The sequence below is a fragment of the Poecile atricapillus genome, chromosome 7, assembly GCF_030490865.1.
Source record: "Poecile atricapillus isolate bPoeAtr1 chromosome 7, bPoeAtr1.hap1, whole genome shotgun sequence".
Classification (NCBI taxonomy): Eukaryota; Metazoa; Chordata; class Aves; order Passeriformes; family Paridae; genus Poecile; species Poecile atricapillus.
In genome coordinates this window covers 3,774,529-3,802,073 of record NC_081255.1, presented here as the reverse complement: position 1 = coordinate 3,802,073, position 27,545 = coordinate 3,774,529, and the positions used below count along the sequence as shown (strand labels likewise).

The following is a 27,545-nucleotide window of genomic DNA, read 5'->3' as shown; positions in this document are numbered from 1 at the left end:
TGTTGATAACATTTTTGCTTTTATTGTCAGTTTGAGCATTTCAGTGGGACTTTAGTTGGATATTAGGCTTACCCGTATGTAACACACATTATGTACTTAAAAAAGAACATAGCCTTTAAAAGGGGGAATAGTAATGGCATTTTGAAAACAAAATAGTTTATAGCACTAAAGAGTCACAGTGCAATCAATGGTTTAATCAAATAACTACATTATATATATAATATTTAAAGAACATAAATATTCAGGGAATTCACTACAACATGAATATAAAAAGGTTCACATTCTCCCACGCTTTTCAAAAGAACTGGAGACAAAGTGACAGCTAGACAGACTGCTCAGCTTCACAACACCTCTCTTGCTTAAGGGACTGTCCCTCCCCTCAGCTCCCCCCAGGAGGGATGCTGGCACTAATCTAGAAGTTTCCCCAGTAACTTCAAAGCATTTAGCACAGCCACTCCCCCACCCCCCATTATATTCTGTGGACATGCACTACAGTCTATACAGCAACGCTTCACGAAGTCAGCAAAAACAGGTCCCTAACAGCCGCCCCTCTGTGCTCTGGGCCTGAACACTTTCATTTCATGTCACAAAAGCCCAAGGTTCTCCAGTCAGAGGAAATAATTAAGTTACTCAGAGAAGCCTGTGCAGCTTTCACAGCAGGATAAAGCTGATCTGAACAGCAGCCAAAAGGGACACTATTTACAAGTGCTAGGAAAGCCCAGAGCCAGGGAAAGGCAAATCCTTCCCAGGAAAATCCCAAGCAGCAGAATACTTTTGTATCACATGCCAAAGCCAGTGGGAGTCCAGGCAGGACACAGGAGGAGTGTAAACCACACTGTGTGGAGTAAAGCTTGGTGCTTCCCACCTACCACCAACTTTTTGCATCAAGCCTCAGGGGCAAACAGGGGAGGGTTCATCAGCAAGTCTTTGAGCAAAGGGAACCTCGTGGTGACAGCTCCCCTTCAGAGAGGACATGGGAGAGGTCAAGCTGCCCTCTCAGAGCCACAGCAAGGTCCAAAGTCAGGGAACAGGGGCTGTACACATAAATGACCAGCAGCTTGCCTTGCAGCATGCCTTGCTGTAAGCAGCATGCCTTACAGCATGGCCCACTGCCCATGTTGGGAAACTTAAGCCTAAAGGTAAGACACTAAATGGTAAACTTTGTCAAGTACTGAAGTTGTCTTCCAAAGTGCTAAGCCATGTTTGTTAAAGCTATGGCAAAGTAACAAAAGTAGAATCTTGGAGCAGCTTACAGTCAAAGTCTTCCCTACTCGCATTGATGCCAGGAAAAGGTCCCTGCTGGGGTGATACAAATCCCCAAGCAAAGCATTTTGATGGCTGTGCGCTGGAAATTTGGGGGATTTGCTTTAACAAAAAAGGTTTTCTGGACAGTTCTTTACAGCACATTCACAACAGAGATCCTATTCTAGGGAACATAGCAGGGCTATGAAACATCCAGATTTCCTTCAGTTCAGCTGTGAGGACAGGCCAACATTGCAGGAGGGGCCAGGCAGGAATCAAGACTGGCATGTCCTGCATGGGGAAGAGTTATAGGTTTGGGGTGTTTGGGTGTTTTTTGACTGAAATAGCCATTAAAAACAAAACCAAACCAAACTGATTAACCACCTTGCACTGAAATATTAAATTAAGCCCTGTAAATAGCAAAGTTTTAAAGTGTCAGTTTTCTCACTGCAGCTCTCCTTGGAATCCCAGAATCCCCGGATGGCTGGACTTCGAAGGAACCTTAAACACCATCTTGGTCCAAGCCCCTACCATGGGCAGCAATACCTCCCACAAGATGCAAAATTCACATTTGTTCACAAGAAAATGTCCTAATGAACTTTTCCTAGGGAATCAGATTACCTCTAGCTGCAAGACTATCTCAAATCCATTCTCTACCAATCAGTTCTTCAGATGGATAACAGTCACCAAATTCCAACATTTAACACATTCCTTGGCATATGCTACTACTGAACAGACTTCCTTGGCCATCCAACACTCTACACTTCACAGAGGCTACTATAACTGTGTCTGATGGAGCAGAAATCCAGATTTACCTGGACAAAACAAAGCCATTCCAAACCGGAACACTGGATCAGATATCATGCATTAGGAACAAAAAAGCATCTCAAACACTGGAATGCACTGGAGAAGGTCATTTAGTCTCCTAGGGAAAAACCAAATAACCCAACCCAAAGACTAAATTAAATACAGCTCAGAATACTGTCTAGTCATTACTGAGTATACTGAGAGTGCCTGAAGGCACCACATGTGTTGTCCATGAAGATACTGGTGATGCCTTATTTTAATATTAAAGAAGTCATAGCTATAAAAAGAGTTAGTTCCATCCCAGTTTCCCAGCACTTATTTGTGCTCCTTGGTGGGGGCATAGTACAGTTCCATGGGTTTGTTCACTTTCCAGTATTTCTCACTGACCAGTTCCAAGGAAAAGGACCCATTTAGCACCTAGAAGAGAACAGCAAAATGGGAACAAATGCAGTCATCTGATGTTGTGCTGTAAAACAGGCTACTTAAATCAGTATTTAAGTGTGTTGACTTGAAGAAGTAACCAAAAATGTGGCACAAGTTACAAGCTAAAAACCACAAATATTCTCAAGTGAAGTAGTATTTTTCCCTCTTCAATTTTGATTGGAAAAGAATGGCATAAGCCAGGTCATGTTTTCTGCTATCACTGCATTTTCCCAAGATAATTTCTATGCCTCTTTTTCTACAACCAAGCTTTTACCAAAAAGCAGCTGATCTGCTGCTAAATAAGCTGGTGCCATGAATTTTACCCTGAGCCAGCTCGGGAAGAGCCCAGCTGAGTGTGTTTAGAGCAGATGTGCATGCAGGGCTGTGGTTAGCCAGCTGAGTGGGGGCAGTGCAGTGCTTACGGTGAACTGGCCGGTGGCAGTGGCGATGTAGATGGTGTACTGCTTCTCACTGGCCGTGTCCAGGTTCATCTGGTTGGATTCACCTTTGCTCCGAAGCTCCTCCAGGGCCAGTCTCACTGCCAGGTACTTGGACAGGTGATCAACCGTGGCATTGCCTGAGGTCTTGATGTACCTGTGACAACAGCCACACAGATCACCAATAATGACTGAGCAGCAGTTGTGGGAAAACCCTTCCACAACGCCCCAAGTATTAAACATTAGCTGTGAAAAGGCCTTTAGAGACAGTTCCCAGCTGACACTTTGCAGAGATTTATACCCATCACAAAGAGATGTCTCATCAGCAGAGAAAGCCAAGAAAAGATCCGAGGAAACACTATAAAACTACTCTCTTTCTCTGACTCTCTGCTATGAGACGAAACTTGCAATTTGTGCTTGGACTGGATTATGAACAAAAAAAATCAGGAAAAGCTGCCAGGCTGCAAATCCTGCTGACACAAAGCTGCTCTGAAAACTGCTGACACTTATACAAGGTTTGTTTATTTCCAAAGAATCTCAGAGTAAGTAGAAAGGGGCTGTTATAACACCATCATCCCACTAGTGAACTGGAATGTTAGAAAAACTTAAAAACAGCTTTATTTTTGATCAAAGGCTTAATACAGCTTATGACTGTATTTTTTATGATGGTGAGCAGTGCCATCTACCTGACTTGGAACAGAAAGAAGGGAAGAGTGCTTATTTGCACCTGGCCTTGGCACAGGTTGCCCAGAGGAGCTGTGGCTGTCCCTGGACCCCTGGAGGTGTCCAAGGCCAGGCTGAATGGGGCTTGGAGCAACCTGGGCTAGTGGAAGGTGTCCCTGCCCATGGCAGGGGGTGGCACTGGATAGGCTTTAAGGTCACTCCCTCCTACCTCAAACCATCCTGTGATACAGTTAAACAAGATGTGGTATGACTGAAGTAAATTGATATTTAGAAGCCCCAAGAAATGATGGAAAACCAAAGCCCCAGGAAATAGCAGCAGAATACCTGGAGATGGCATGGGGCCACTGACCTCGTCTGCGCACTGTCATCGTTCTCCATGAGGGTGGGGTGAGGCCTGAACACCAGCTCGATCTCACTGGCCCCGTCCATCACGGGATCTATGGCCACAGTGGTGGTGTTGTTGTCCAGCTCCAGCCCAGAGTCATCTGAGGTTTTGGTCCTCTTGTTGCTAGGCCCTGCTTCCTGGTTGCTGTGTGTGGAGGCGTTGCTGCAATGGGAGCTGTCGCCATTGTCCTCGGCCCCGCTGCCATTCTCAATCTGCTGCTTCTTGCCCCGCTGCAACCTAACCAAAAACAGGCAGAGATACACCCTGACCCATCCAGAACCCTCAATACCTCCTCCCCAGGTAGGCATGTGCACACAGGAGCACTGAACATTTCAGGGAGATTTAAAGTTTAAAAAATTAGTAATAATTCTTTTGTAGAAAAAGATACTCATGGACAGAACTATTCATTTTTTCATGTCCCTCAAACACCTTTTAGTTGTATCTTAAGACTATTTTAAGTTCACACAGTTGTTTTTCAGGCAATTGCAGACCATTGTTTTAATCCAAACATGGATCCACATGTGATTAGAATTATTAAATCACACCATGCTTTACCATGCAAAGTTTGGGACCTCTCTCCTAGCTGTCCCTTTTAGATTTAAATGCACATCTGGAATTCCACCACAGATTCCATCCCGCCTATGAATTAAGTGACAAGTAAGCCCCAAGTCCTGGTATTCTGTGCATTTATTGGCATGTAAGGGTAGCACTTTGGTACAGGATTCATGGTGTTATGGTTTCTTATCTAAGACATGACAGACATAGTTTGGTAAAACTAAGCTGAAGTTTCAGGCTGCCACAGATGTTGCAGGGAGTGATACAGAGATTTCTGATAGTAGACAAAAGGTTAGAAATTCTTTTGCCAAAGGTTAGGGATTGTTTTGCCAGGTATCACAGGAGAGGAGAAGATTCTCAAGCTCCACAAGGCATGAGGACAGGCATTGTATTTTTAGGCTAGAGGCAATCAAGGTGATTACGTACCTGTTCATAGCCTGAATCTTTAATCCCTCCTCAATACTGTGACTCAGGGCTTGCTGGTTGTTGTGCTTGCTGATCCTGGCCAGCACCCTCTCCTGATGAGCTTCATACTCATCCCGGCTCGGGTAAATCTTACTGATGAGAGCATCAAAATTGGGGTCTGGCCGCAGGGATCTTTTTGAAACGAGCTTTTTGCGACATGTGGGACATTCTTTGTTGCTGGACATGGACAAGAAGGAAGCAAACAACACTTAACTCTCCAGCTGTAATACAACTCTGCCCTGTTGCTTCCATTCTTGCTCAAAGTACTCCCTAAGACTCAGTATTTATAGTAAATCTGGAAAGGGGCTTCTGTCTCTTGACAGTTCAGGTAGTTGGAGACACTTAAATATCCCAAAGATCCCTGCTGCGCTTTTATTTTAAAGTATGTTGAGCAAACTATTTAGACTGAAGAGATCAAAAGTCCCACATTCCCCTCTTCTTTTCATTTTCTGGCTGGATTTTTACCTAGAGAAAATGGATGTCTAGTGGAAATTATACTAAGGCATAGTCTTAGGAGGAAATTTTTCCCTGTCAGGGTTGGGGGGTCCTGGTACAGGGTGCCCAGAGAAGCTGTGGCTACCCCTGGATCCCTGGAAGTGTCCAAGGCCAGGCTGGACAGGGCTTGGAGCAATCTGGGATGGTGGAAGGTGTCCCTGCCCGTGGTACAGGTGGGACTGGATGGGCTTTAAGGTCCCTTCCACAACAAACTATTCTGGGATTCTATGATTCCATGATTTCTAACACCCACAGGACACATAATTTGAAATGGCTGAAGGCCACATAATTTGAAATGTATTAATAGAAAAAGGAAGAATAATGGAAATGAAACCAAATTTTGTTTGCAATGTGTATTTTTGTTTTACTGTTACTGGATCTAAGAAGAAAAGAACACAAAAGAGGACTTCAACTCCTTACAAGAAACAGAATTATGAAATTATTTTTCATGAGGAAGCAATTTGATCTGTCTTCCAGAGATGGCTGAACATGGAAAAACAGGATTTGAAAGGAGTACTGCACATTCAGAAACTCTCAGTGTACAGTAACTGTCCTACATCAACCGCCCCCTTGCCGAAGACACTTCCCCCTCAAGTGCAGTGGACTGTCCAAGCCCTCTTTCCTCCACAGTGTTCATCCCTGTCCCTGGCAGTATCCCCTTCATGTCCTCTGGCAGCATCCCATCCCTTTTCCCCGGCAGTGTCCCATCTTTGGCAGTGTCCCCTCCCCATGTCTTGGCAGTGTTGTGTCTCCCCCCATCCCCTGGCAGTGTCCACCCCCCCCATGCCCTGGCCATGTTCCCTCCCTGTCCCCTGGCAGTGTCCCCTGGCAGTGTCCCCTGGCAGTGTCCCCTGGCAGTGTCCCCTGGCAGTGCTCACAGACCCGCTCCTGAGGGCAGTGATGATGCAGTCAGCACAGAAGCGATGCAGACACTCCTTCGTGGTCATGGTGTTCTTGAGCATGTCCAGGCAGATGGGACACATGAGCTCACTGTGCAGGCTCCGGGGGGACACCACGATCTCCAGGCCATCTGTGATGGCTTCCTAGCAGCAAAGAAGAGAAAGGTTCTTTCCTGGGACTGAGTCCCTTCCTCATTGAGACAGCATGTTTTACCCAAGGAAACACAGCAAGCACACAAAACACCAATGCTGCCAGCCCTGCAGGACACAATAAAAAAAAAGGAGCTGCTGGAGAGGGTCCAGTGGAGGCCAGTGAAGCTGATGAGGGGTCTGGAGCATCTCTCTGATGAGGAGAGACTGTAGGAGTTTGACCTGGTCAGTCTGGAGAAGACTGAGAAGGGAATCTCATTAAGTATCTCCAAGGGGTGTCAGAGAACAGTGCCAGACTCCATTCAGTGGTGCGAGTGACAAGATGAGGAGCAATGGCCAGAAACTAAACACAGCTTCCACCTCAACATGAGGAACAACTCCTTTCCTTGGAGGGTCCAGAGCCCTGGAACAGCTGCCTGGGGAGGGTGTGGAGTCTCCCCTCTGGAGACATCCCAAACCCACCTGGGTGTGCCCCTGTGTCACCTGCTTTGGGCAACCCTGCCTGGGCAGGGGGCTGGACTGGGTGATCTCCAGAGGTCCCTCCCAAGCCCAGCAGTCCCAAGGTTTTGTGATTACCTGGGGTGTTCTCTGCAGCTCATACAGACTGAGCTCCCAGGTCTTGCTCAGAGGCTGCGTCCCGTTGGTCTGCACGGCCTGAGACATGGCTGAGGAAAGAAAGGACATGGGCTGAGCACTCAGGTGTGTCTGGCTCAGGATCCTCTCTTCTCCCAAGCTGCAGCAGTGTGTGTCCAGCCAAGCAGAGGCTCCAGGGAACACGTCCCCCCATGTACCAGGCTCTGCTGTATCACACATTAGTAATCCCCTGCTTGTACCACTCCAGGAGAACTTGGGGAGCTGCTCAGCCATGAACACTTGGCAAAAATCAATTCAGTTGTTAAACAGAAGTGACAGTGAACTGAAAGCCAGAGAACATGGGCCACAAATACCACCTGATGTGGAAAATACTCCTAAAACATCCACTTCCAAACATGCACATGGATCAAGCAGGGTCTCCTTCCTAAACCAAGGGGAAGGGCAAAATGAGACAGGACACAGCACACCAGTCAAACACGCTCACTTAAACACACCACAAGGGCTTTTCCTTCTTCCTCAAAACACATCCCATGGGCTTTCATATCAGAAGTTTGAAGGATACTGAAAGATCATAAGAAACCCAGTCACTGCATAATTTTAATAATAATTTTTAAAACCCAGAGAAATTGCACTGCTCCATTAAAATTTTAGTATTAATGTATGCGATGAGGTAAAATTACAACACAGAATCATTGCAGATGTGAAAAAGTCTGGTCAAAGTGACAGAAGAAAATTATGTTTCTGAACAGAAAACACTTTTATGCTGGGGGAGAGGAGGCATTGCTTCCCATGGCTCCAAAAATGCCTGCCTTGAGCAGGAAAATTTATTATTTAAAAAAACTTTTATTATTAAAAAAATAATTTTAACTATGTAAGTGGCAAGACTGCAGTTTCAGACCCTTTTTCTAGGTGGAAGAAGTACTTTCTCTCATTCATTTTTTAGATCTGGGTTTCCAGACCCTTAATTCAGCAGCCAAATGCATTTCCTATTGGCATCTATCACATACATTATAATCCATTTTCCAACTCATTAAGTTCTTTATGAAAAGGCCCAAACTCTCTGGAGAACAAGGTTACTATATAAGCTTTAATTAATTGTGAAGGGAAAAGCAAGATAAGCTGTGCAGAGTATTAGATCTACTTTTATGCAGGCACAGAAATCAGTTTTCTCACTTGGTATTTTTCTTCTTTTTGAGGAAGGGGGGGAAAAAAAGCCTGACATAAAATAGCCATATCCACTATTATGTCTATTAAGTAGAATCACAGAATCCTTGAATAGTTTGGGTTTAAAGGGAGCTTTAAGATCATTCAGTTCCAATCCCCTGCCACAGGCAGGGACACCTTCCACAAGCCCAGTTTGCTCCAAGCCCCATCCAGTCTGGCTTTGGACACTGACAGGGATCCAGGGACAGCCAGAGCTTCTCTGGGCACCCTGTGCCAGGGCCTCACCATCCTCACAGAGAATGATTTTCTTCCCAATACCCCATGCAAATGTACCCTCTGACTGTCTGAAGCCATTCCCCCTCCACCTCCAACTCCAATTTTACTGTGTAAATATTGTGCCCTAAAACCACAGTTTACTTGTCACAAGAGACATGTTCCCCTGTGGGGATCAGAGAACTCCCATGTTCAGTTAAGACCTCACCACCGAGCAAAGGTGAGAAGCCATCACATCCCCAGCTGCAGACTAAAGCACTGGTCTGTCTTGTCAGGACTCTTGAGTGTTTTATTTCAGTTATTCAGTGGTATGAATTTAATGATGACATTAAGTGACACATCTCAGCAAAGAAAGGAAACTGTTTGTCTGTGTTCTAATCTCCACTAATATTTAAGGCAATTCCAGGTGTACAGGAAGCTAAGTGCTTCAGGATAAGAATTTTTTTTATGTGTTGTTCTGACAGAGGCCAAACACCATTCTGTGTCTGCACTGGATACCACTCTTGTGTGCTTTTAAAGCTGACACATTCAATTAACCATCATTTCAGCTGCTGAAAGAAATTCATGAAGCTGCTAATCACAACCCTTGCCAAAACCTGCTGGAGCACATGGACCAAGAGAGCAGAGTCCCAGAGGATCCAGTCTGTCCCAGACATGAGCCTACTCTTCACACTGAAGAGAAGAGCTCATCCTGGCAGCCCCTGCATGCAGAGGTAACTCTTCACCTGAACTCATGCGCTGGCACCTGCTAACACAGAACAGCAGCTCTGGGGGCCAGGCCATCACCAAACCCATCCATCTGCACAACAACCACATTAACACCAACCTGTCTTCCTGGAAAGGGTGATCAGGCATTGCAAGGGGCTGCCCAGGAAGGTTTGGAGTCCCCATCCCTGGAGATGTCAAAGTAAGGCCTGGATGTGGCACTCAGTGCTCTGGTGGTGGTGACATGGTGCAGATTTGGCACAGCTTGGACTTGATGATCTTAGAGGTCTTTTCCAGCCTCAGTGAGTCTAGAATTTATCCTGCAGCCAAGCCTACAAACCCAAGGCTACTCTGCATAGGACACTGTACAGCTATTATGATAAATAACTGACAAGCTTTACTTGAAATGCTTCTCATCTGAGACACCAAGTGCTTCACTCTCACTCTAAGGGCTGCAGTGATAGTACTTTCAAATTTTAAGAGGAAAAAGCTGCAGAGATCCACACAGCCCATTCTGTCACTACCAAACACCTCCTCTGCCTCTGGCAAGGGAAATCTGAGGAGCAGTGGAAACGTAGTGAATTCCAAGTATGCTGGATCAACAAAAAAAGACAATCAAATTATGCTCCATGGAGTTTCTACTCTTCTTGATGATCAATAAATAAGCCTGTTTTTAAAAAAAAGCAAAAGCTTTTGTCCTGATCCCCTGCAATTTCCGTATCTATATCATTCCTGAAAAATGCATGTGAATAAGGTCTGACTTCTCTTCCCTCTAGCACTGGTGGTTCTCAAACTGGATTGTGTTTCCTCACATTGCAGAAATTGAACACAGCAACATGCAGAGCTGGCACCAGGATCAAACACCCATCTCCACAGTCAGGAGACACATTTTGCCTCAGAATTTCATTGACCATGTAACATTCACCAAGTACCAACCAGCAGCCACAAAACCATAGCCAGTGAATCATCTCTTCAGATGTTGCATCAATGAATGACCTTCTCCATTTGTTGGGGGAAGTGAGGTGCGAAACACCTCTACATTTAGCTGACTCTTCAGTTTCCTTTTAGGACAGTCCACTGCTACTAGATTCAAAGCAGGAAATTATGCATGGCTCAGGTCACACTGGCTGATTCCTTCTAGAGCTACAGAAGTAGGAAGATTTTCATGAGCTGAAGGAAGATTATATTCCTGTTCTTGACTGTGTTCAGAGGGAAAAATATGCAGTATAAAGTTTCTAGACTGAAGGTACAACAGACTTCTTATTAACTACTACTGGCAAAGGGACAGATGATAGAGAAAAATTGTCAAACCTCACATTTGTTCTTCAGTCTGGAAATTTATTCCAGTGAAATCTCACATTCCTGAAATCACTGGCATAGTTCACTCTTCCTCTGCATCACTTTTGGCATTGTTTTGCAAGAAAGTATTACATGACAGGTTTCTCACTCTAATTTTCCCAGCTCACAGTATGACACAGGTTTCACCTCAACAATACCCAATTTTCACCTGTTCAACATTTCACATCTTTTCCACTTTATAACAAAGGTGGGATTTCTTCTAAGTTCACACATGTGAGCACCAGGAACGACATGAAGTCAGACATCCCTGTAAGCCTTTCTTGAAAAAACTTCTAACACACCACAACCTTGGACTTTTTATCATCTTTTTACCATTATGACTTGTCTGTTCCCTCTGGATATAAGAGGAAAGCAACCAGACACAGAAAAACAGGCTAATTGGGGTGAAACCACATTTATAGAATCACAGAACAATTTGGACTGGAATGGATCTTAATGATCAACCAGTTTCAACCCCCTGCCATGGGCAGGGACACCTTCCACTATCCCAGGTTGCTCCAAGCCCTGTCCAATATGGCCTTGGAGATTCTCAGCAATGGGGCAGCCACAGCTTCTCTGGGCACCCTGTGCCTGGGACTCCCCACCTGCATAGGCAGAAATTTCTTCCTAATATCCCATCTAACCCTGACCTCTAGTAGATCAAACCTCTCTCTCCCAGAGCCACCAACAAGTAGTAGTAGCTGGGATTAATCCTGTGGCCAGAGGGCCATTCTTGTCAATCATTAAGAAAATATGTAATGTCAGCCATTAAGAAAACCAGCTTAATGAATATTATATGGACCCCTGCAACCATTCAGACTGACTCAGTCTTCAGGCACAGCAAAATCCCTAAGCACAAACTCTATAATTACAGGATACACACAGTGTATGATTGAGTAGTGCTAATTGATAAACCAATATATTACACCTCAACAATTTTTCTTTTTTTTTTTTAGGAAGACCAGTTGGCATTTAAAAATTTAAGAAAGTAGTCTTGTTCCTGAAGCACTGGAAAACAGGCAGTTACAGGAAAACATAACAGGAAGGAATACCCTGTCTGAAAGGTCCTTGGATCTCTGGCCTGCTCACTGACTGGGGAATTTATGCTGGGATGTCCTTCGTCCAAATGTGCTTGCACAAAAAACTCCAGCAAACAATTATCCACACTTGACACTCCACACCCACTTTAGAACCTCTTACACTGAAATATACTCAATTATTTACTCCAATGTAGTCATGACTGAAGTAGCATTTGGGTATCCCACTCCTGAAGCTGTCCAGTAAAAATAAAATCCAGCTGGCAGCACCTAGGGCAGACCAGTCATATCTGTGGGCAGCCAAAGGAGGAGCTCAGCACCACCAATTCCCAGCTTACCTTTCACAGGTTTCCACCCTCAGATCCACCAATGAGTAGCAGCTCCTTAGTACTATTGCTGAAAATGTGTCAGTTCTGAATATATAACATTTCCTGAGCTCTAGCCCAGCACTAACCTTGATGGTGGTCCTGCTTTAAACAGGGAGCAGAGGATACCATCAGGGATTCCCCACAACCTGGATTATGCTCCAAAATGCTTTGCAGAGCCTGGTTTAGCCCAGGCAAAGGCTAAAGAGCATCTGCAGCATGGTTGTGTCAGCACCTTGAGACCACAGAAAGACTGGAAAGGCACCAAGCAGCTGGAGAGAGAAACCACAAACCCAAGTCAGGTGTGACATTAACCACACCACCCCCATTCAACTTTCTGTGATACTTTCATGAAAAAAAAACATTTATGGGGAAAAAAATGCATCAGTCTCTTTAAAAAAAATATTACACACATTTTTAGAGAGTATTAAAATCTTAGAAATAACTGATTTCTGTCCCGACATGTAAAAGGTAAATATTTAGACTTAAAACAGTAGGAGAGTTAGACCGCTATTCAGTGTGCCAAATACAACAGCAACTTCAACCATTTGGGGTTTTTCTTCCTAAGGATTACTTCATTTAAAAACAGATATTCATAGTGCAGTTAACTTGGAAGTATAACAGGTTTAGAGCTTTAAATTTTACTCTCTTTCACACTATGACTAGTATTGGGAACAGACTGCACATTTTCAAGAGTACTCAATTCAAACATTCATTTCAAATGATTAAATTAAAGCATTCTGAAATTCAAGGTTTTTTCTGGTTTTACTTATTGGCTTAGAGCTTGATTTGAAAATCACACAATCAGGAACACACTATTTGAAGGAATTAACCTTCCCTGCAGCTCCCTGGCAGTTCAGATAGCTTTACATCCAATTGTAATCTAGGACAACTGGTACTAGATTATCATCTGGTATGTTTAGTATTCACCCTGAAATTATGTTCCTCTCTGGATCAAAAGACCCCCAGGAAACAGCCAAACTGGGTTCTGGCCTGGAGCTCCTTTTGTTCCCTGCTCTGGAAATCCCTCCTCAGTGGTCCTGAACAAGGATGTCACTCACTTGGCTGTGCCTTCCATCCCTTGTTACTGTTGCCACTCCTCAAACTGTCTCTTGCTGAGTTTATATTGCACTTTCTCTAGTTATTCCCTGATCTCTGAAGAGGCTAAAGTCAAGAAAGGAAGATCCTACTGAACTGGGTTTAGCTTACTGAGCCATCAGGCCTTGGCTTCCCAATCCACTTCAACATCAATACATCCCTCACCAGAAGGTCTTCACGTCTACTTGCAAACTGAATTCAATATTCTATGAGCCATAAGCAGAATCATCCTCTCTTGACACAATCACACCTGATCTATGCTGACAACAAATCCAGCCTCGGGGACTGATGTCCAGCATTGCAATTGAAGCACGATGGCTCTGTAGGGCAGGTTCTACACGCACGGTTCAAGTTATCAGCCTTGCAGGAATCCAAGAGATAAGGTATGACTTGGTATCCATCAGATCAACTGTTACAGGCACCAAAACCCCATTTAAAATCTCCAGGTGTTGTGGGCTCCCACCACAAGCCAGATATAAAGCAACAATTACTTAATGTAAGAAATCCAAAATGAGAAAGTATTTCTTATGACAAAAGGCATATGGATAGACAGAATAAACTGCTAAGAAGTGCTAAGCAGTAGAATCCACAGGGGAAACTAATCCTACCTGAAAGCAGAAAGCCACAGCCAAGGGGTCACCAATAACAGGTCACTTGAGAGGGGCTGTGGGATGCCCACTCTGGAACACAGTCACACTCAACTGGATGTGGTGCTAACCCATCTGACCAACTGGCCCTGCTTTTTGCCAGGGGGTTGTATTGGATGATTGCTGGAAGTATCTTCCAACCCAAACTATCCTATGGAGTTATCCTGTAGGGTTATCTCACTATCCTATGGAGCTATCTCACTATCAGAGATCTTTATCCTTAGTTTTGCTGTGTAGACAGTGACAGACAAGAGAAGCCAACAGCAACGCTAGCCAGCCAAAAAATCACTGCCACAACAAAGAGCTCAAGAAAGGTGAACATGACCTTCTCCTGTCCACAAACCTACAATCCAGGTGACCAAATATCTTCAATAAGCATTCTCCTTACCCACAGAAGAAAAATCAGAAGGCTTTTTGGGGACAACAGTGACCACCAGATTTATACAAAACAGAATCCATTTGTCTGACCTGTGGAGAAACAGCAGTGAGGGAATTGGGCCCTCAGACACCTGGTATGTTATAAAGAATACTCAGCAAATTTGCTTAAAAATGGGAGTTTCCTCCACAAACTCATGACACAGCCACATACTTAAGAAAAAGAGCACTTAGAATGGAGCTGTAAATGGTGCAGAATAGCTGTCAAGCTGCAAATTCATGAGGATCAGGTAGAGATTAAACATGAGTGTTATCAAGTGAACAGTTCCAGCTATTCACAGAACACCTGAAAGAACATTGGTGGGCTAATTTCAAAATTATTACCAAACACTTTATCAATTAATACTGATGGGAATATGAGATCCTTTGTAAATGCCTGCTTTGGTTCAAATTGAATAGTCTGCAGCACTTCCACAGAGCCAGAATTGCAAATATTTTGTACACATTAACTAGAAGTCTATCATGTGCAAAGCACAATCACCTCCAATTAAAAGACTGCTAATGTTAAAAGATGGCAAATTAATACAAAATATGAAGCTGAAACTTCACATACCAATTACATGCTTCAGAAACCAAATCCAGTAACAATTAACAAGTATTTACATTGTCCTTTCTACCCGTACAGCTTACAATCAAACACACCCTCAGAATGTGTGTGTGGGACAGAAACTCTGAATTAGACAAAAAATGAGGGAGAAGAAACATAGAATCATGGAATGATTTGGGTTGGAAAGGACCTTAAAGCTCATCCAGTTGTACCCCCTGCCATGGGCAGTGACACCTTCCATTATCTCAGGCTGCTCCAAGCCCCATCCAACCTGGCCTTGGACACTTCCAGGGATCCAGGGGCAGCCACAGCTTCTCTGGGCACCCTGTGCCAGGACCTCACCACCCTCACAGGGAACAATTCCTTCCCAATAGCCCATCTAAACCTACTCTACCAGTTTTAAAACCATGTGGTCCTTGCCTCTTATGGATCAATATCTTGTTGACCCATGGTCTATGAGAGAAAGAAACCATCCCACCAGCCACTCCTGGGCAACAGCATGACCGGGAAGCAAGACAAGGATCAGATTCATGTCAGGGATCCCTGAGCTGAATTTGGTAAGCAGTGTTTAAAAGCACCTGCATGATTACAACCCTGACCGCCAGCAATGACTTTGTGTCATTCCAACTCCAGTTACAACTGAAGTGATGCCTGCTGAAAATTAAACATGTGAGAAGCACTATGATAATCCAAATTTACCAGTGTTTGCACCTGGCTCCCTGCCATCTTATTTTCCTATTTTATTTACAGAAGGAAATGAAGAGATTAACATTCAAATGTTTAGATCAATTATATCAATGTGGCCCCACTATAGCTGAGAAAACAATTTAACTATAATAAAACCAGAAAATTAATATTAAGACACAAATTTTACATTTCCTTAGGTAAAGTCTCACTGAATGTCAGATACTGGGTGACTGGCACAGTGGAGAAGTTACTTATGCAGTAAGACTATCTGTAAATACGTGAGTGACAAATGTGCCCCACACTCAAGACTGTGCCAAGTTCTACATTTAAAATACTGAGAAATCCAAGGTTTGTCACTCTATAAAGAGCAGTTAGCAAAGAGACACAACCTCAGTGCTGCCCTAGAGCACTCCCAGCCAGAAGGGAAAGATGTATCATTAATTCAAGACCACAGACTCAAAAATGTCCCAAAGCAGCCAATAAAACTGGAATGCAGAGAAATACAAGGCACCAGCGCAGTTTAACAGCCCCAACACTAAAGACCATGGGAACACTAAAGACCTTTTTCCAGCATGACTGTCCCTCTCAGTCATACCACAGCAGAGGTTTTCATTTTCCTGATAACTAGTCCCAAACTCCCATTTTCAGATAAACTAAACTTGATTTAATTTCTCTTCAACATTAAAAAAAATCCTCCCTTTAAAAGCAAGTAACAACACCTAATGCTGTGATTATGGAATGTCTGGAAGGCTGCTGGACAGATGATATCTGACTGGGGGAAAAAATAATACTGGCATTTCTGAAACCCATGGGCTTGGAAGCATATGGTCTTTTACAGCTTCCTGGCTGTATTTATTCTCACAAGAAAATGTTTTGCCTTTGAGATATGGAATCTTCCAGACAAGAGCCACTCACAGTTCCCTGGCCCTGAGATGGATCAATCCATGGAGTTAGGCAGCATTTCCAATCTGGCTGTCAGGATACTCCTCCTGGCCGGAGGACACTGGAGTGTGACCTCACACAAACCATCTGCTGTGCATCTGGACACCTCTGGAAGGGCTCCATGAATCCAACACTGACAGCAGTGTCCAAAGGGAGATAATCCTCCTGGTTTAGATGTCAAGGGGAACAGGGAAAAAATAAAGTACCAAATTAAACTGTTAATCAAACTCCTGTTTGATCTGTTTTCTGGCTGCTTTATGACAGTGTTTGGAACAGCCATGTACTTCTGGACATGACATAAAGATGTAATTTTAGGTTGGTGCTTCTCTTTATATTTATAGCAGGAAAGTATAGCAGCAGTTAAGCACCCTGAGTCCAGGTACATCTGTCCTGTGGAGCTGAGGCTCAAATTCCAGTTTATTCTAACAAGGTCTGTACTCTGTATGCATCAGTGGCTTTTTCACACCACGTCCCAGATCACTCAATTCCTGTCAATAACCTTCAGTCCTCACCGTCAGCACCTCATTCCCAGCTCTCTATCCTACCCTCCCGAAAATCTCCTCAGCTAGAAAAACTGGAATACACAAAAATACCATGACATTTCCAGAGAATTATCTATATCATTAGTTGCCTCTAAGGAGTCCAGAATTCACCTGCTCAAACTCATCACACATCAAACCCAGGCTATTCCTAAATTATAAAGCTTGGATTTTTTTTAATCTTGAAGGATTAATTTGAAAACTTTTCAGGTTTTGGTACACACACACAGACATGCACACATAAAAGTAAACATTGCCCACTGCTCTAATGCATCAGGCAGTAAGATTATTTTAATCATTAAAGCTCAAATCCTGGAACTTAGCCTTTCACAACACCTACATCTCATCCAAAGTAGTATTAAAATACATTACAACATTAATGCCTTCTGCCAGGAGTAGAAACAAAACCCAAAACTGTTACAGGAACAGCAACTTTTCACTGTTGACATGGGTCAATAGATCAGGCAAACACTTGACCTCAAATGTGCCAAAGACCTTCCCTAAGAATTCATATAAAAAGGAAAAGAGCCATTACCAAGCTGTAATTTAGCCCTGTGAAGCAACAATATTAAGCAGAACTCTGAGGGAGTGAGTAGAGTTGTGATCTTACTGCCACTTGTTAGATTTTATGCCAAGTTTCTCATACTATGAAGCATGCTACTGTATACTACGTGTGTGACTAGCCAGGTGAGTTTCAAAAATGAAGTTCTTAATCTCTTACATTTACCTTGGACTTCAGAATTAATAACCAGCTGGGAAGAAGAAAAGCCAGAGTTCCTTTCTAAAATTAATTTCAGTGCTGTATCAGATTAGAACAGGAGGGATAAAGCACTGAAAACTTTTGGGAGCAAACAAAAGCAAAGCTTCAGACTCCAGAAAAGGACCTTGAATTGGTCACAGCAACTAAATTGTACAAACAATTAATTTGTTGCCTTAGGATATTTTTAATGAGATTTAGTTTTTAATCTTTCCTTGCCCCGCTCTGTTGGCACATTTTTTTGAGGCTAACCACTCTCTTGCTGTGTCCTTGAAGTAACAGCTGTCAAAAGCAACACTTGAGCACTTCAGTCAGGAAAGTGAAGTTTAATCATTTTAGTACCTCTGTTGTGGCCTTTAAATTTTCTGCACATTTTAACAGAAATTCTGTGAACATCTGCGCACTACAATTCAGAAACTTTTGCATCTTCACAAATGCTGCGACTGGTTCTGCCAGAGGAATGTGCAGGATTCCAGGTTCCTTCCAAGACAGTCTAAAACCAAAAGCAGGTTGAAATAACCACACCAGACCTTGAACTTCAGTGCCTGAGGAGCCAGCACATATCTGCTTCCACTTCACTGGGAAACCAACATGGTTTGTTATTTTTCATCCCACCAGCAAAAAAATGTGAAAACCTGCTCATCACCTTCTTGGACAGCTGCTTTGGTACTGTGCTGAAAGACACTTCTAAGCAAATTTTAAGGAACATCATAAAAATTGAGGCCAAATACACTGAAATTCGGGTGTACTGCTCTCCCCAGGCTACCAGGATGACATCAAGCCAGACACCTGCCCTGCTCTTCAACACACAGCACACCTACTGACCATCCCATTTGGTAACAGATATGTCAATAAGCAGCAGCATTCTGTTGAATTGATATTGTGGAAGAAATTCTCAGATGTCAGACCAGCAAATATGCCTGAATGTACAGCTTTTCCAGAGCTGTTAGAGTGCCACAAGGATTTCTCTCCCACTTGGCAGTGAAACTACAACCAACAGTGCTAAAAATCTCTTGATGAGAACAAAAACACAGCTTTGTTATTAATAAACAGAAAATAAACACCCCCACAACACTCGGTAGACAAAAAGACTCAAGTCATTCTATGTCTGATTGACATAATAGCTGTAATAAATACATAAAAGCAAAATTGGCAAGCAGGCAGCTCTCACCTAAAACTGGGCAACAGCAAACAATTTGTGTTTCAAGGACTCCCTCACAAGTAACACTGTCCATTTTGTAAACAGTACTACAGGAGAAACACTTAACACAGTTTAACCCAATAATTACACAAAACAGTTCAACATTATCCCCAAGAGATGAAGAGTAAAGAATGATTAGGTTTTAATTAGTTAGCAGAACACTACTGCTAACTCCCTGCTGTCTGCAAGAGAGCTCCAGGATCCAGAAGTGGGGGGGAAAGCAGACAGGGGTAATTCCTAAAATATTTCTCCACCACAACAAGTCTAAACAGCTCCACAATATCTAATGCTGCTCATTCCTCTGAAAATTAAGAATTTAAGGTCAGCTTTGGCAGCCAGTTATTTGTATCAACAGAAAACCAAGCAGAAGCAAGCTGAGGCTCAACAGCATCTCTTCACCAATCTCTTTACTCTCTGTCCGCATCATTATTAAACTGCTGACCTATTCAGAAAACAATAGGTAAAAGGTATTTAGGGGAAAAAAAGTCAAAGTAATTCCTTTACTCCAATGCTTCTTTTATGCATGTTCCTAGAGCTGGTGCTTCAGTAAGAGGAGATCCAATGCTCCTTCTAAGAAAAATACAACTGAGCAGTTGCAGACTGAAGTCTCATTTTTAAAGCTCCTTTCCCTCCCCTCATTACATTCTTTTTGTAAGCAAGGTAAAGAGTTAAAAGAAAGATGAAGAAATTCACTTAGCCCAACATCTATTTCACATATAAGACTGAAGACTTTCCCATATCCTATATTTCTACTCAATGACAAGCAGAGCACTGCAAACGCCCTGAATTCTGCTTCAATCACCCAATATGCCCAACCAAGTCTTTATACTCAGCCCATTACCACCCATCACTCCTAAAACACAAAGCATCACTGATCAAGGGAAACCCATGCAATTTATTTTGCTGGCACCTGCGTATTATTCACCTCCAAGACATGACAGAAAGTGCTTTTCTTGGCAGCTGCAGCAAGGCTGGTGCTTCAGAGCTTTAAAGCCAAATGTCAACAATTTTAGCCACTGAAGAAGTGAAAAAATACCTCCACTACGAAGTCTGTGTCCCTCTATTATCACAAACCTCAATGCAGACAACAATATTAATAAACACTGTGACTGTGCATTTATTAAACACTCTGAGTGACAATTCATGGGGCAGTGAAGTTTAAAGATGCTTTCAATTTGTCTGTCATTGCTGAAAGGCACTGTAACAGTCACACCCAGCCACAAACTCGTACCTGACACTTCAGCTCCTGCTGTCCAGTGAAAATTCCTGCCATCTCCACACAACTGATAAAGTTAGTCATTCTAATATTTTTTAATGCAAAATATACTACTCATCTATATCTGCTGCTGTCACAGTCAGTGCCTCTGTCTTCGCTGACAACTAAATGTCAGCTCTGAGCTTGACATGATGTATAAGAAAGTCAAATTATCTCATTACACAAGTTTTTAATGGAAACACAGATGAACACAAATCAGAGCACCTCTGCAGGGAACTCCTGCAGTGTCTTTGACACTGAATGAATGACACTCGATTAAAGAATTCTCCCCAAGCAATAATAATTTCACCTGCACACCAGACACATTTTCTTAAATGCAAGCAACTCCCTTTAATCCTTAAAAGCCCATGTGCAATGCAGAATTATCACACAGAGCTACAACCAATTCCAAACAAGGCTGGATTATGAATTATCATACTGGAAACCATCTTCCTCCACTAGCTGTTCTCTGGATTTCTGTGGAATCAGGCACTTGATCGAATTATTTTCCATAGAAGAGAGTCTGAAAAACAGCTTACAAAAATCCCAAGAAGAATATTGCTCAGTGCTTGTTTCACAGATGCACGGTGCCACAGGAATGGTGCGAGGAAGGCAAGTGATCCAGGAGAGCTACTGCAGAACGTAAAACTTGGCAAGAAACACGTGCTAAATTCGTACGGGAAGCAGCGGGAACGATGTGGAGGGAGGAGGCACATCCTCAGCTCCCGACACAGCGTCCTTCTGCACCTGCTGCCCCGTGGGAAGCGGCATTTTCCCGGGAGCAGCCGGGTGGCTCCCAGCCCCAGTGGGCGAGCATCACGCCCAGCCAGCACCGCTCGGCACGGGCTGCGGGACAGACAAAAGACCGGGAAGGCCGAGCTATAAATCACAGCCAGGATCGCGCTGCGCAGAGCGGCGATCAGCACAGCCAGCTCTGCCTTGCCGGGGATGGCAGTGACGGTGCCGCGCTTGCCGGGCTGCTACTGCGGTACTGCGGCTGCGATGGAGCCGTGGGATACCTCTGCCTGCAGCTTCCAGGCGTGCAGCTGCACACATGCACCTGCAGATACACCCGTACGTGCATACATAGGGAGATAGCTGCGCAGATATAGGTATGTGTGTACAGATGTATGCCCCGGCTGCTCCGGGCTCGGCAGCCGCACGCCTGCCCTGGGGGCAGCTCGGTGCCCCGCAGCCCTACAGCACGGCCGGGCTAGGGGCAACGGGGGTGGGGGGTTCCAGGCTGCCGCTGGCCACGGCTCCTCCCGAACACCCCCGAGCCCCGATCCCCGCCCCGCCCCGCCGGTATAGCCTGGCAGCCACCCCACCGCTTCCCCGCCATGGGTCAGCCTCGCTCGGACACCGCGCACAGGCCCCCGAGGCTCCGCACCCGCCCCAGCCCCGCAAGGAGAGCGAGTCCTGGCGGTGGCGGCGCTGCCCACCCCGGCCCAGCCCGGCCCCGCGCTCACCGCCCGCCGGTGCCGCCTCGGTCCGTGGCCGCTGGTGCCGCTGCAGCCCCCGCAGCACAATATGGCGAGCGACGGCTCCGCAATGGAGCTCGGGAAATAGAGGGGAGTTACATATTCATGGCCGGGGCTGGGCAGGGGGAGCGCGGACGGGACCGCCGCGCCCGGGCCGCCCTGCGCCCTCCTCCGCCTCCTTCAGGGCCGGGGCGCGGCGGCCGCCGGGGCCGCTCGCTGCTTTCCACGCCCTGTCCACACCTCCACTGCCAGTGCTCCGCATCCTTTTCCTTTTCCATTCCCGTTCCTGGGATGCGGCACCGCGTCCTATGGGGCTGCCTCTGCACCACGGCCCCTCTCCATTGGCCGCACTCCCCGGCCGGGGGCGGCTGAGCTGCGCCAGGCGAGGTTCGGGTCGCCCATCGGGATGAATGCCTTCCCGGAAGCGGTGCTTAGACATTGGAAAGGGCTGCCCAGGGGGGCGGTGGAGTCACCTCATTAAACTGGAGGTGTTTAAGGAAAAGCTGGCTGTGGCACTTGTGCCATGGCCTGGCTGACAGGGTGGCGTTAGGCATAGGTTGGCCTCGATGATGGCAGAGGTGTTTTCCAGCCCCGGTGACTCTGTGGTTCCCGCAGCCAGCCCGGGAGCTCGGGGCCGGAGGGCGGGCAGGTGGCGGTGCCCTGGCTGAAGCGGGGCCGGCCCGAGCAGCCCCCGCTGTCCTCGGCCAGGTGAGCCTGGGAGCTGGGATGGGGTTAGTGCTGTCTCATTCCCTGCTCCGCGGGCAGGAGCGGAGCCGCCACCGCACTGCTCTGTGGGATGAACGCGTGGCCTCGGGACGGCCTGTGCTGGGCTCTGCTCCCTGAGCTCCGGGCTCTTGGACGCCGCTCCAGAGAGAGCCGTGCCCGGAGGCCGAGGGCTGTGGGAAGCGGCTGAACCCGGGCAGGCAAGGCAGCCGAGCCCAGCGCTATCCCCGCACCCCTCGGACAAGGGACAGTGGCTGCAGCAAGACGTGTGGTGTTTCTGTTTGCGATACATTTAGGTGTTCTCGAGCATCTTCAGCCCGCTCTGCGGGCCTAATGTGAAATAAACGTTTGCCTTCCTGTCTCTGCGTTTTAACCTTTGGTAAATTAACGCTGTTTTTAGGAGATTTGGGTCTTCAGAGGTGTCTTTACTGGTCTTGGCATTAACTATTTTATAGCGATAGCAAGGCAGTGCATTTAATGTAATTAAATCTGGTGTGAGTAAAAAGTGAACAGAGATCAGACATGAGTTTGAATTAATACTTCAGTCTTTAATCATGAAGCAACATAATTAAGATTATTCGATATGGAGTATTTAAGGTAATTCAATACAGAGTATTTAAGGCAATTTTTTTCCTAGAGTAAGTTTTCCTGGAGTATTATAGTTAGTTTTCTCATAATTAGAATATTTTAAAAGTCCTGGTTTGGACTTTGACCTCTCCTTGAAAAACTTAACATATTTTTGAGAAATTCTAGCCTAAGTCAGGGTATTCCTAAGTAACTATTTTTATGGAGTAGCTTTCACTCCCTTGTATTCCTTATGACTTATACTGTAGCCTATATAATTGATCCTTACAAGACTTTGATAAGTTAGTCAGGGATAACATCTCTGTTTACTAAGTGTGATCAAATGTCTCAGAAAAATCCCAGAGAGAGTCGACTGTGGATAGGATTTAACAGTCCTTGTTCTTGATTTGGTTTCTTGAAGAATTATTTTTCTGAAGTGGGTTGTGTTGAGCTCTTTCAGTGTTAAAATTCAAAGCTGCTACAGAATGGAATAAGAGATTCTGATACATTCCTCTCTTTAGAATAATACCAGTCAGAACTAATGACTGACATTTTCCTGAAGTTTCAGCAATTCAGTGCCAAGGAAAGGAAAATGTCTGTCAAGTTATTGTGGTACCAGAAGTGCCCTTTGGTAAAATTGCTTCACTTATTAATTGCCTGCAGCACTGAGTGAAGAAATTCGGATACTAATATACTACTGTTAGTAATTTTTTTTTCTATGTGAGAAAAGCTTTACACTGCAAAAATAAGATTTGCAAAATGAGAGCATACAGTTGTCAGGAAGTCAGATCTCCAAAGGCAGATGGAGTGCAAGGTGAGTTGGAATCCCAGAATCCCAGAATGGTTTAGGTTGGAAGGTACCTTAAATTCATCTTGTTCCAACCCCTGCCATGGGCAGGGACACCTTCCACTCTCCCAGCTTCCTCCAAGTCCCATCCAGTCTGGCCTTGGACACTTCCAGGGATACAGGGGCAGCTTCTCTGGGCACCCTGGGCCAGGGTCTCTCCACCCTCACAGGAAGAAATCTGGTAAAATGCAAAACTATACACTGCTATGTAAATGAACAAATTAGGAACGTTTCTAAGAACTTTTTGCTGAAAGAGACACAAAAAAGAAATTTAACACATTTAAGCTGCACTAATAGTGTCCAGCTCACTGTATTTCTAAGAATATTTACTTGATTCTGTTTTATATTTCCTGTATGATTTAATAGTGGCACCACGGATCCCCTCTGCAATGTGCTCTTGCTACTTTTAAGGATGTGAAAAAAAGGCCACCAAGTACTGTCCAAGTGCAGGCTGTTCTCCTGCCAAGACATCAGCATGAGGGTTTTGTGCTCAGGGGACAGCTGTGGTACAGATGCAGAGCTGTGCTCCCCAGGAGGAGCCCTGCTTGGCACAGGGACACTGCTGCTGTGGCCAGGAAATTGGAGACCATGTCCCTCGTGTCAGCACTCCTTAGATCATATCCAGGTATCGTGTCCAGTTTGGGGCTCTCCCTACAGGAAAGGTGTTGACAGACTGGAGGAAGGGAAGGCAAGGGAGGCCCCCAGGGATGGCTAGGTCTGGACAACTTTCCCTGAAAGGCCATAGGAGCTGGGCTTGGTCAGCCTGGGGAAGGTAAGACTTTGGGGACCCTACACACCCGGCCCCTTCCTGTGAGGTTATTGAGCCAAGCTTCTCTCAGCCAAGGTGAGAGGTGACAAGAAGCCAAAACAAGAAAGTTCTAGATGAATACAGTGAAAACCTGTTCCCCATGAGAACACTCAACAGCAGCACAGTTGCCCAGCAAAGTTGTGCCATCTCCATCCTCGGAGGTTTTCCATACTCAGGCAGTTCAAACTGTGAGTGGCATAGTCTGACCCCAGAGCCAACCTGCTTTGAGCTGGAGTTTGGACAGCTCAAATCCCTCTCTCCTGAGAGCCCCTCCTGCCCAAGTTATACCATCATCCTGTGATTCTGCACTCGGGTGCAGACAATAAAGCCTGGGAGATGGATAATAATGTATTTCAATACAATGCAACGCTCTGTGTTGGGAGCATTTTTGTTTTCTGAAGCAGGTAGCAAAACCATGCAGAATGAGAGCTGAGGGGGCTTTCATCAGCTCCTGCTTTCCACTGTTCCTGCTGTAATGGAAACATTTCTTCTGTTCCTTGCAGCAGCAAAATAATAGTGAGGAAAATTACTCCAGTCAACTGAGCTATGTTGTTCCCATGTCATCCTTTCAGGTAAAATATTTATTACCTATTAAAGTGAATGAAGGCTGCCCATTCACTTCTTTTCAGAAAGCAGCATATAGAGGGAAGAGAAAATGTTCATGTTTTTAAAATCTGGAGGCAGAGAACTGAAAATTAGAGGCAAAAGATGGGAAAAATTAGGATAAAATGTCCATGTTTGTGCATTACTCCACTGTGGTACATTACACTAAAGCAAGATTAGGGTATAAATAAATTATAGCAAAAGAAAACTAAGTGGGCATTGGTAGGATGAGGTAAGGTCTGCCCCAGAAGTAGTAAAATAATCCTTTTCCCATGCTGAGTGTCCCTGTCAGAAAGAGCAAGAGGGATTTCTGAGGATTTATCCTTTGTGCAGGGTACAAACTGTGTGCAGAGCAGCTTTGCTCAGGATCAACTACAATGGAGCAGGAGGAAAAGGCATTGAGGTTGTTCTTCTGAACCAACACTGGCTCAGGACCAATGGCTTTGGTTTAAGATTTTTAAAAAACAAAACAGAGCAAGCAAGCTGCATGATCTTTAATGAGAAATGTTTGATATTGTGACTGGCCAAGAAGGGAAATTAAACAAGATTGCTCAGCACAGATTGGTATTGTGGTTGTAACTGTGATGCGCTTCTTCCTCCTGCCAGAGCTGTCTGGTAAGAATGTCCAGTGGCAATCAAGGGAAAAAGCTCTTTTCTAGATCATAAGAGAGCTGCAAGATAATACCCCTGTGAAATATCTGCAGAACTTTGCAGATTGTAGCTTTATTTTGAGGCTTGTAGACAAAATAAGAGGGAGAGAGTTGGGGCAGTTAACTACTCACAGAGGTAACATGAATAAATGTGAATTGTAATAGAATCCATGTTGCTCAAGGATCAAAATGTACAAATTAGGGATTCTATCCGCTGTATTCCTCTGGAAAAGAAGTTTGGCATGAGACCTCACAGGCTCTTCAGTATTCAGGCCCTGCCATTATTAAGTACTCACTTTCAAAGAATTCACTTAAAACCAGTATGTAGCCACATTTGGACAGTCAGTGGTGACCCTAGAGGTAAAGATACTGCTAAAAACAGTAGTTGGTAAATCCAGAATGAGCTGGGTGTAGCAGAGATAGGAGCAGGTAGCAAAAGAGTGGATCTCATTTAGGAAGGGTCAAAGACTTATTTTTACTCCTCCAGTGTATCCCAAAAATTTCAGTGTACTTGATCCCAACAGAGCTTTAATGGAGAAATGCACTGCTCAGGCAGTGAGCAAGCAGGGGCATCAAATCTTCCACCTTTGATGGGAACAGTGACAGGAAGAGTTCTTTGATGCAAATTGTTTATAAGAAGGTGGGGAAAAATATCTCAAATATCTCAACTCTAAACTTGCAGTATAGCCCAAAAGCTTTGGCAGCTTCAGAGACAGGAAGTGTTCCAGCGTAAGCACAAGCTGAACAATCCCACAACCACATCTGGGGTGACAGCAGCAGGATGGTGCTATCAGTGATGGGTAGTAATTCAGAGGTGATTTCATAGCAGCATTCAACTGCATGGTTCAGAAAGTGATTGTATCAGCAAAGTAAAAACAGAGATTGAAACTGGCCAAGAATTTGAGGAGTAGCTGCAAAGTAATATTATCTGCTTCATAAAATGAAGTTTCAGGCAGTGATCCAAGGGTTTTGCCCATTTAATAAATGAAGGATAGTTCCAAATAGACACCCTCAAATCACAGTAATGACCATACAATTGAAAAAGTATCTGAAATTCACATTCTTCAACATTTCATGAGGCAAAACCCCAAACTCACTTAGACTGAAAAAAAAAAAAAATGTATTTACAGAATCTATAGCCTTACGGCTTACACTCAGAAATTCACAATGTTTTCAGAGTATTGATCCTTTGAGAAGACATTTTATGTATCCTTAGCTTTGGAAATGTCTCCAAGGCACATTAAGACATTTGACTGAGATAAAAGAGGTGGATAATTAGTGGCATTGTTTGTAAACACATGCTTAATTGGACTTTTAGAGAGGGGTAGCATGCACTTAATGGCTGGTATTAATTCTGCATTTGATATTTAAGACAGTGTATTAACAGGTGTAAGATGAGAGAGCATGTAATCATTTAATCAGATAATTAGCTTATTACAAATATTTTCATTTGTTGCAATTACATGTTAGGCTTTACCTTTATCTCTTTTAATGCAGTAAGAAAATTAATTCCACTATTCTAAAACATGTTGTTCAGCCACTACAAAACCAAAGGTAATAATTATTTCTGCTTGCATGTGCTGCCAGAGAAAACCAGAGCTGAGGAGAGACCAGCTGTTTGTCCTCCCTAGGTGACACCTTTGTGCCAGTGTTCACAGCCACCCATATACCCTGACACAGGTGACACTTCACAGACATGAAATATGGCAAGCTTGTTCCATAGGATGGGAGCAGCACACTGAA

At 44.5% G+C, this 27,545-nt stretch overlaps 1 protein-coding gene across 1 annotated transcript; it reads right to left on the bottom strand.

The window, feature by feature from the left end:
• On the bottom strand, positions 1-22,312 carry RNF2 (ring finger protein 2). Its single transcript, XM_058842271.1, has 7 exons — positions 21,596-22,312; positions 7,119-7,207; positions 6,376-6,536; positions 4,960-5,175; positions 3,943-4,215; positions 2,895-3,066; positions 1-2,466 (listed from the first exon to the last, which is right to left on the bottom strand). The coding sequence occupies exons 2-7, from the start codon at positions 7,203-7,205 to the stop codon at positions 2,365-2,367; spliced, it is 1,011 nt and encodes a 336-aa protein (XP_058698254.1). The 5' UTR covers positions 7,206-7,207; positions 21,596-22,312; the 3' UTR covers positions 1-2,364.
• Positions 22,313-27,545: the final 5,233 nt, after the last annotated feature.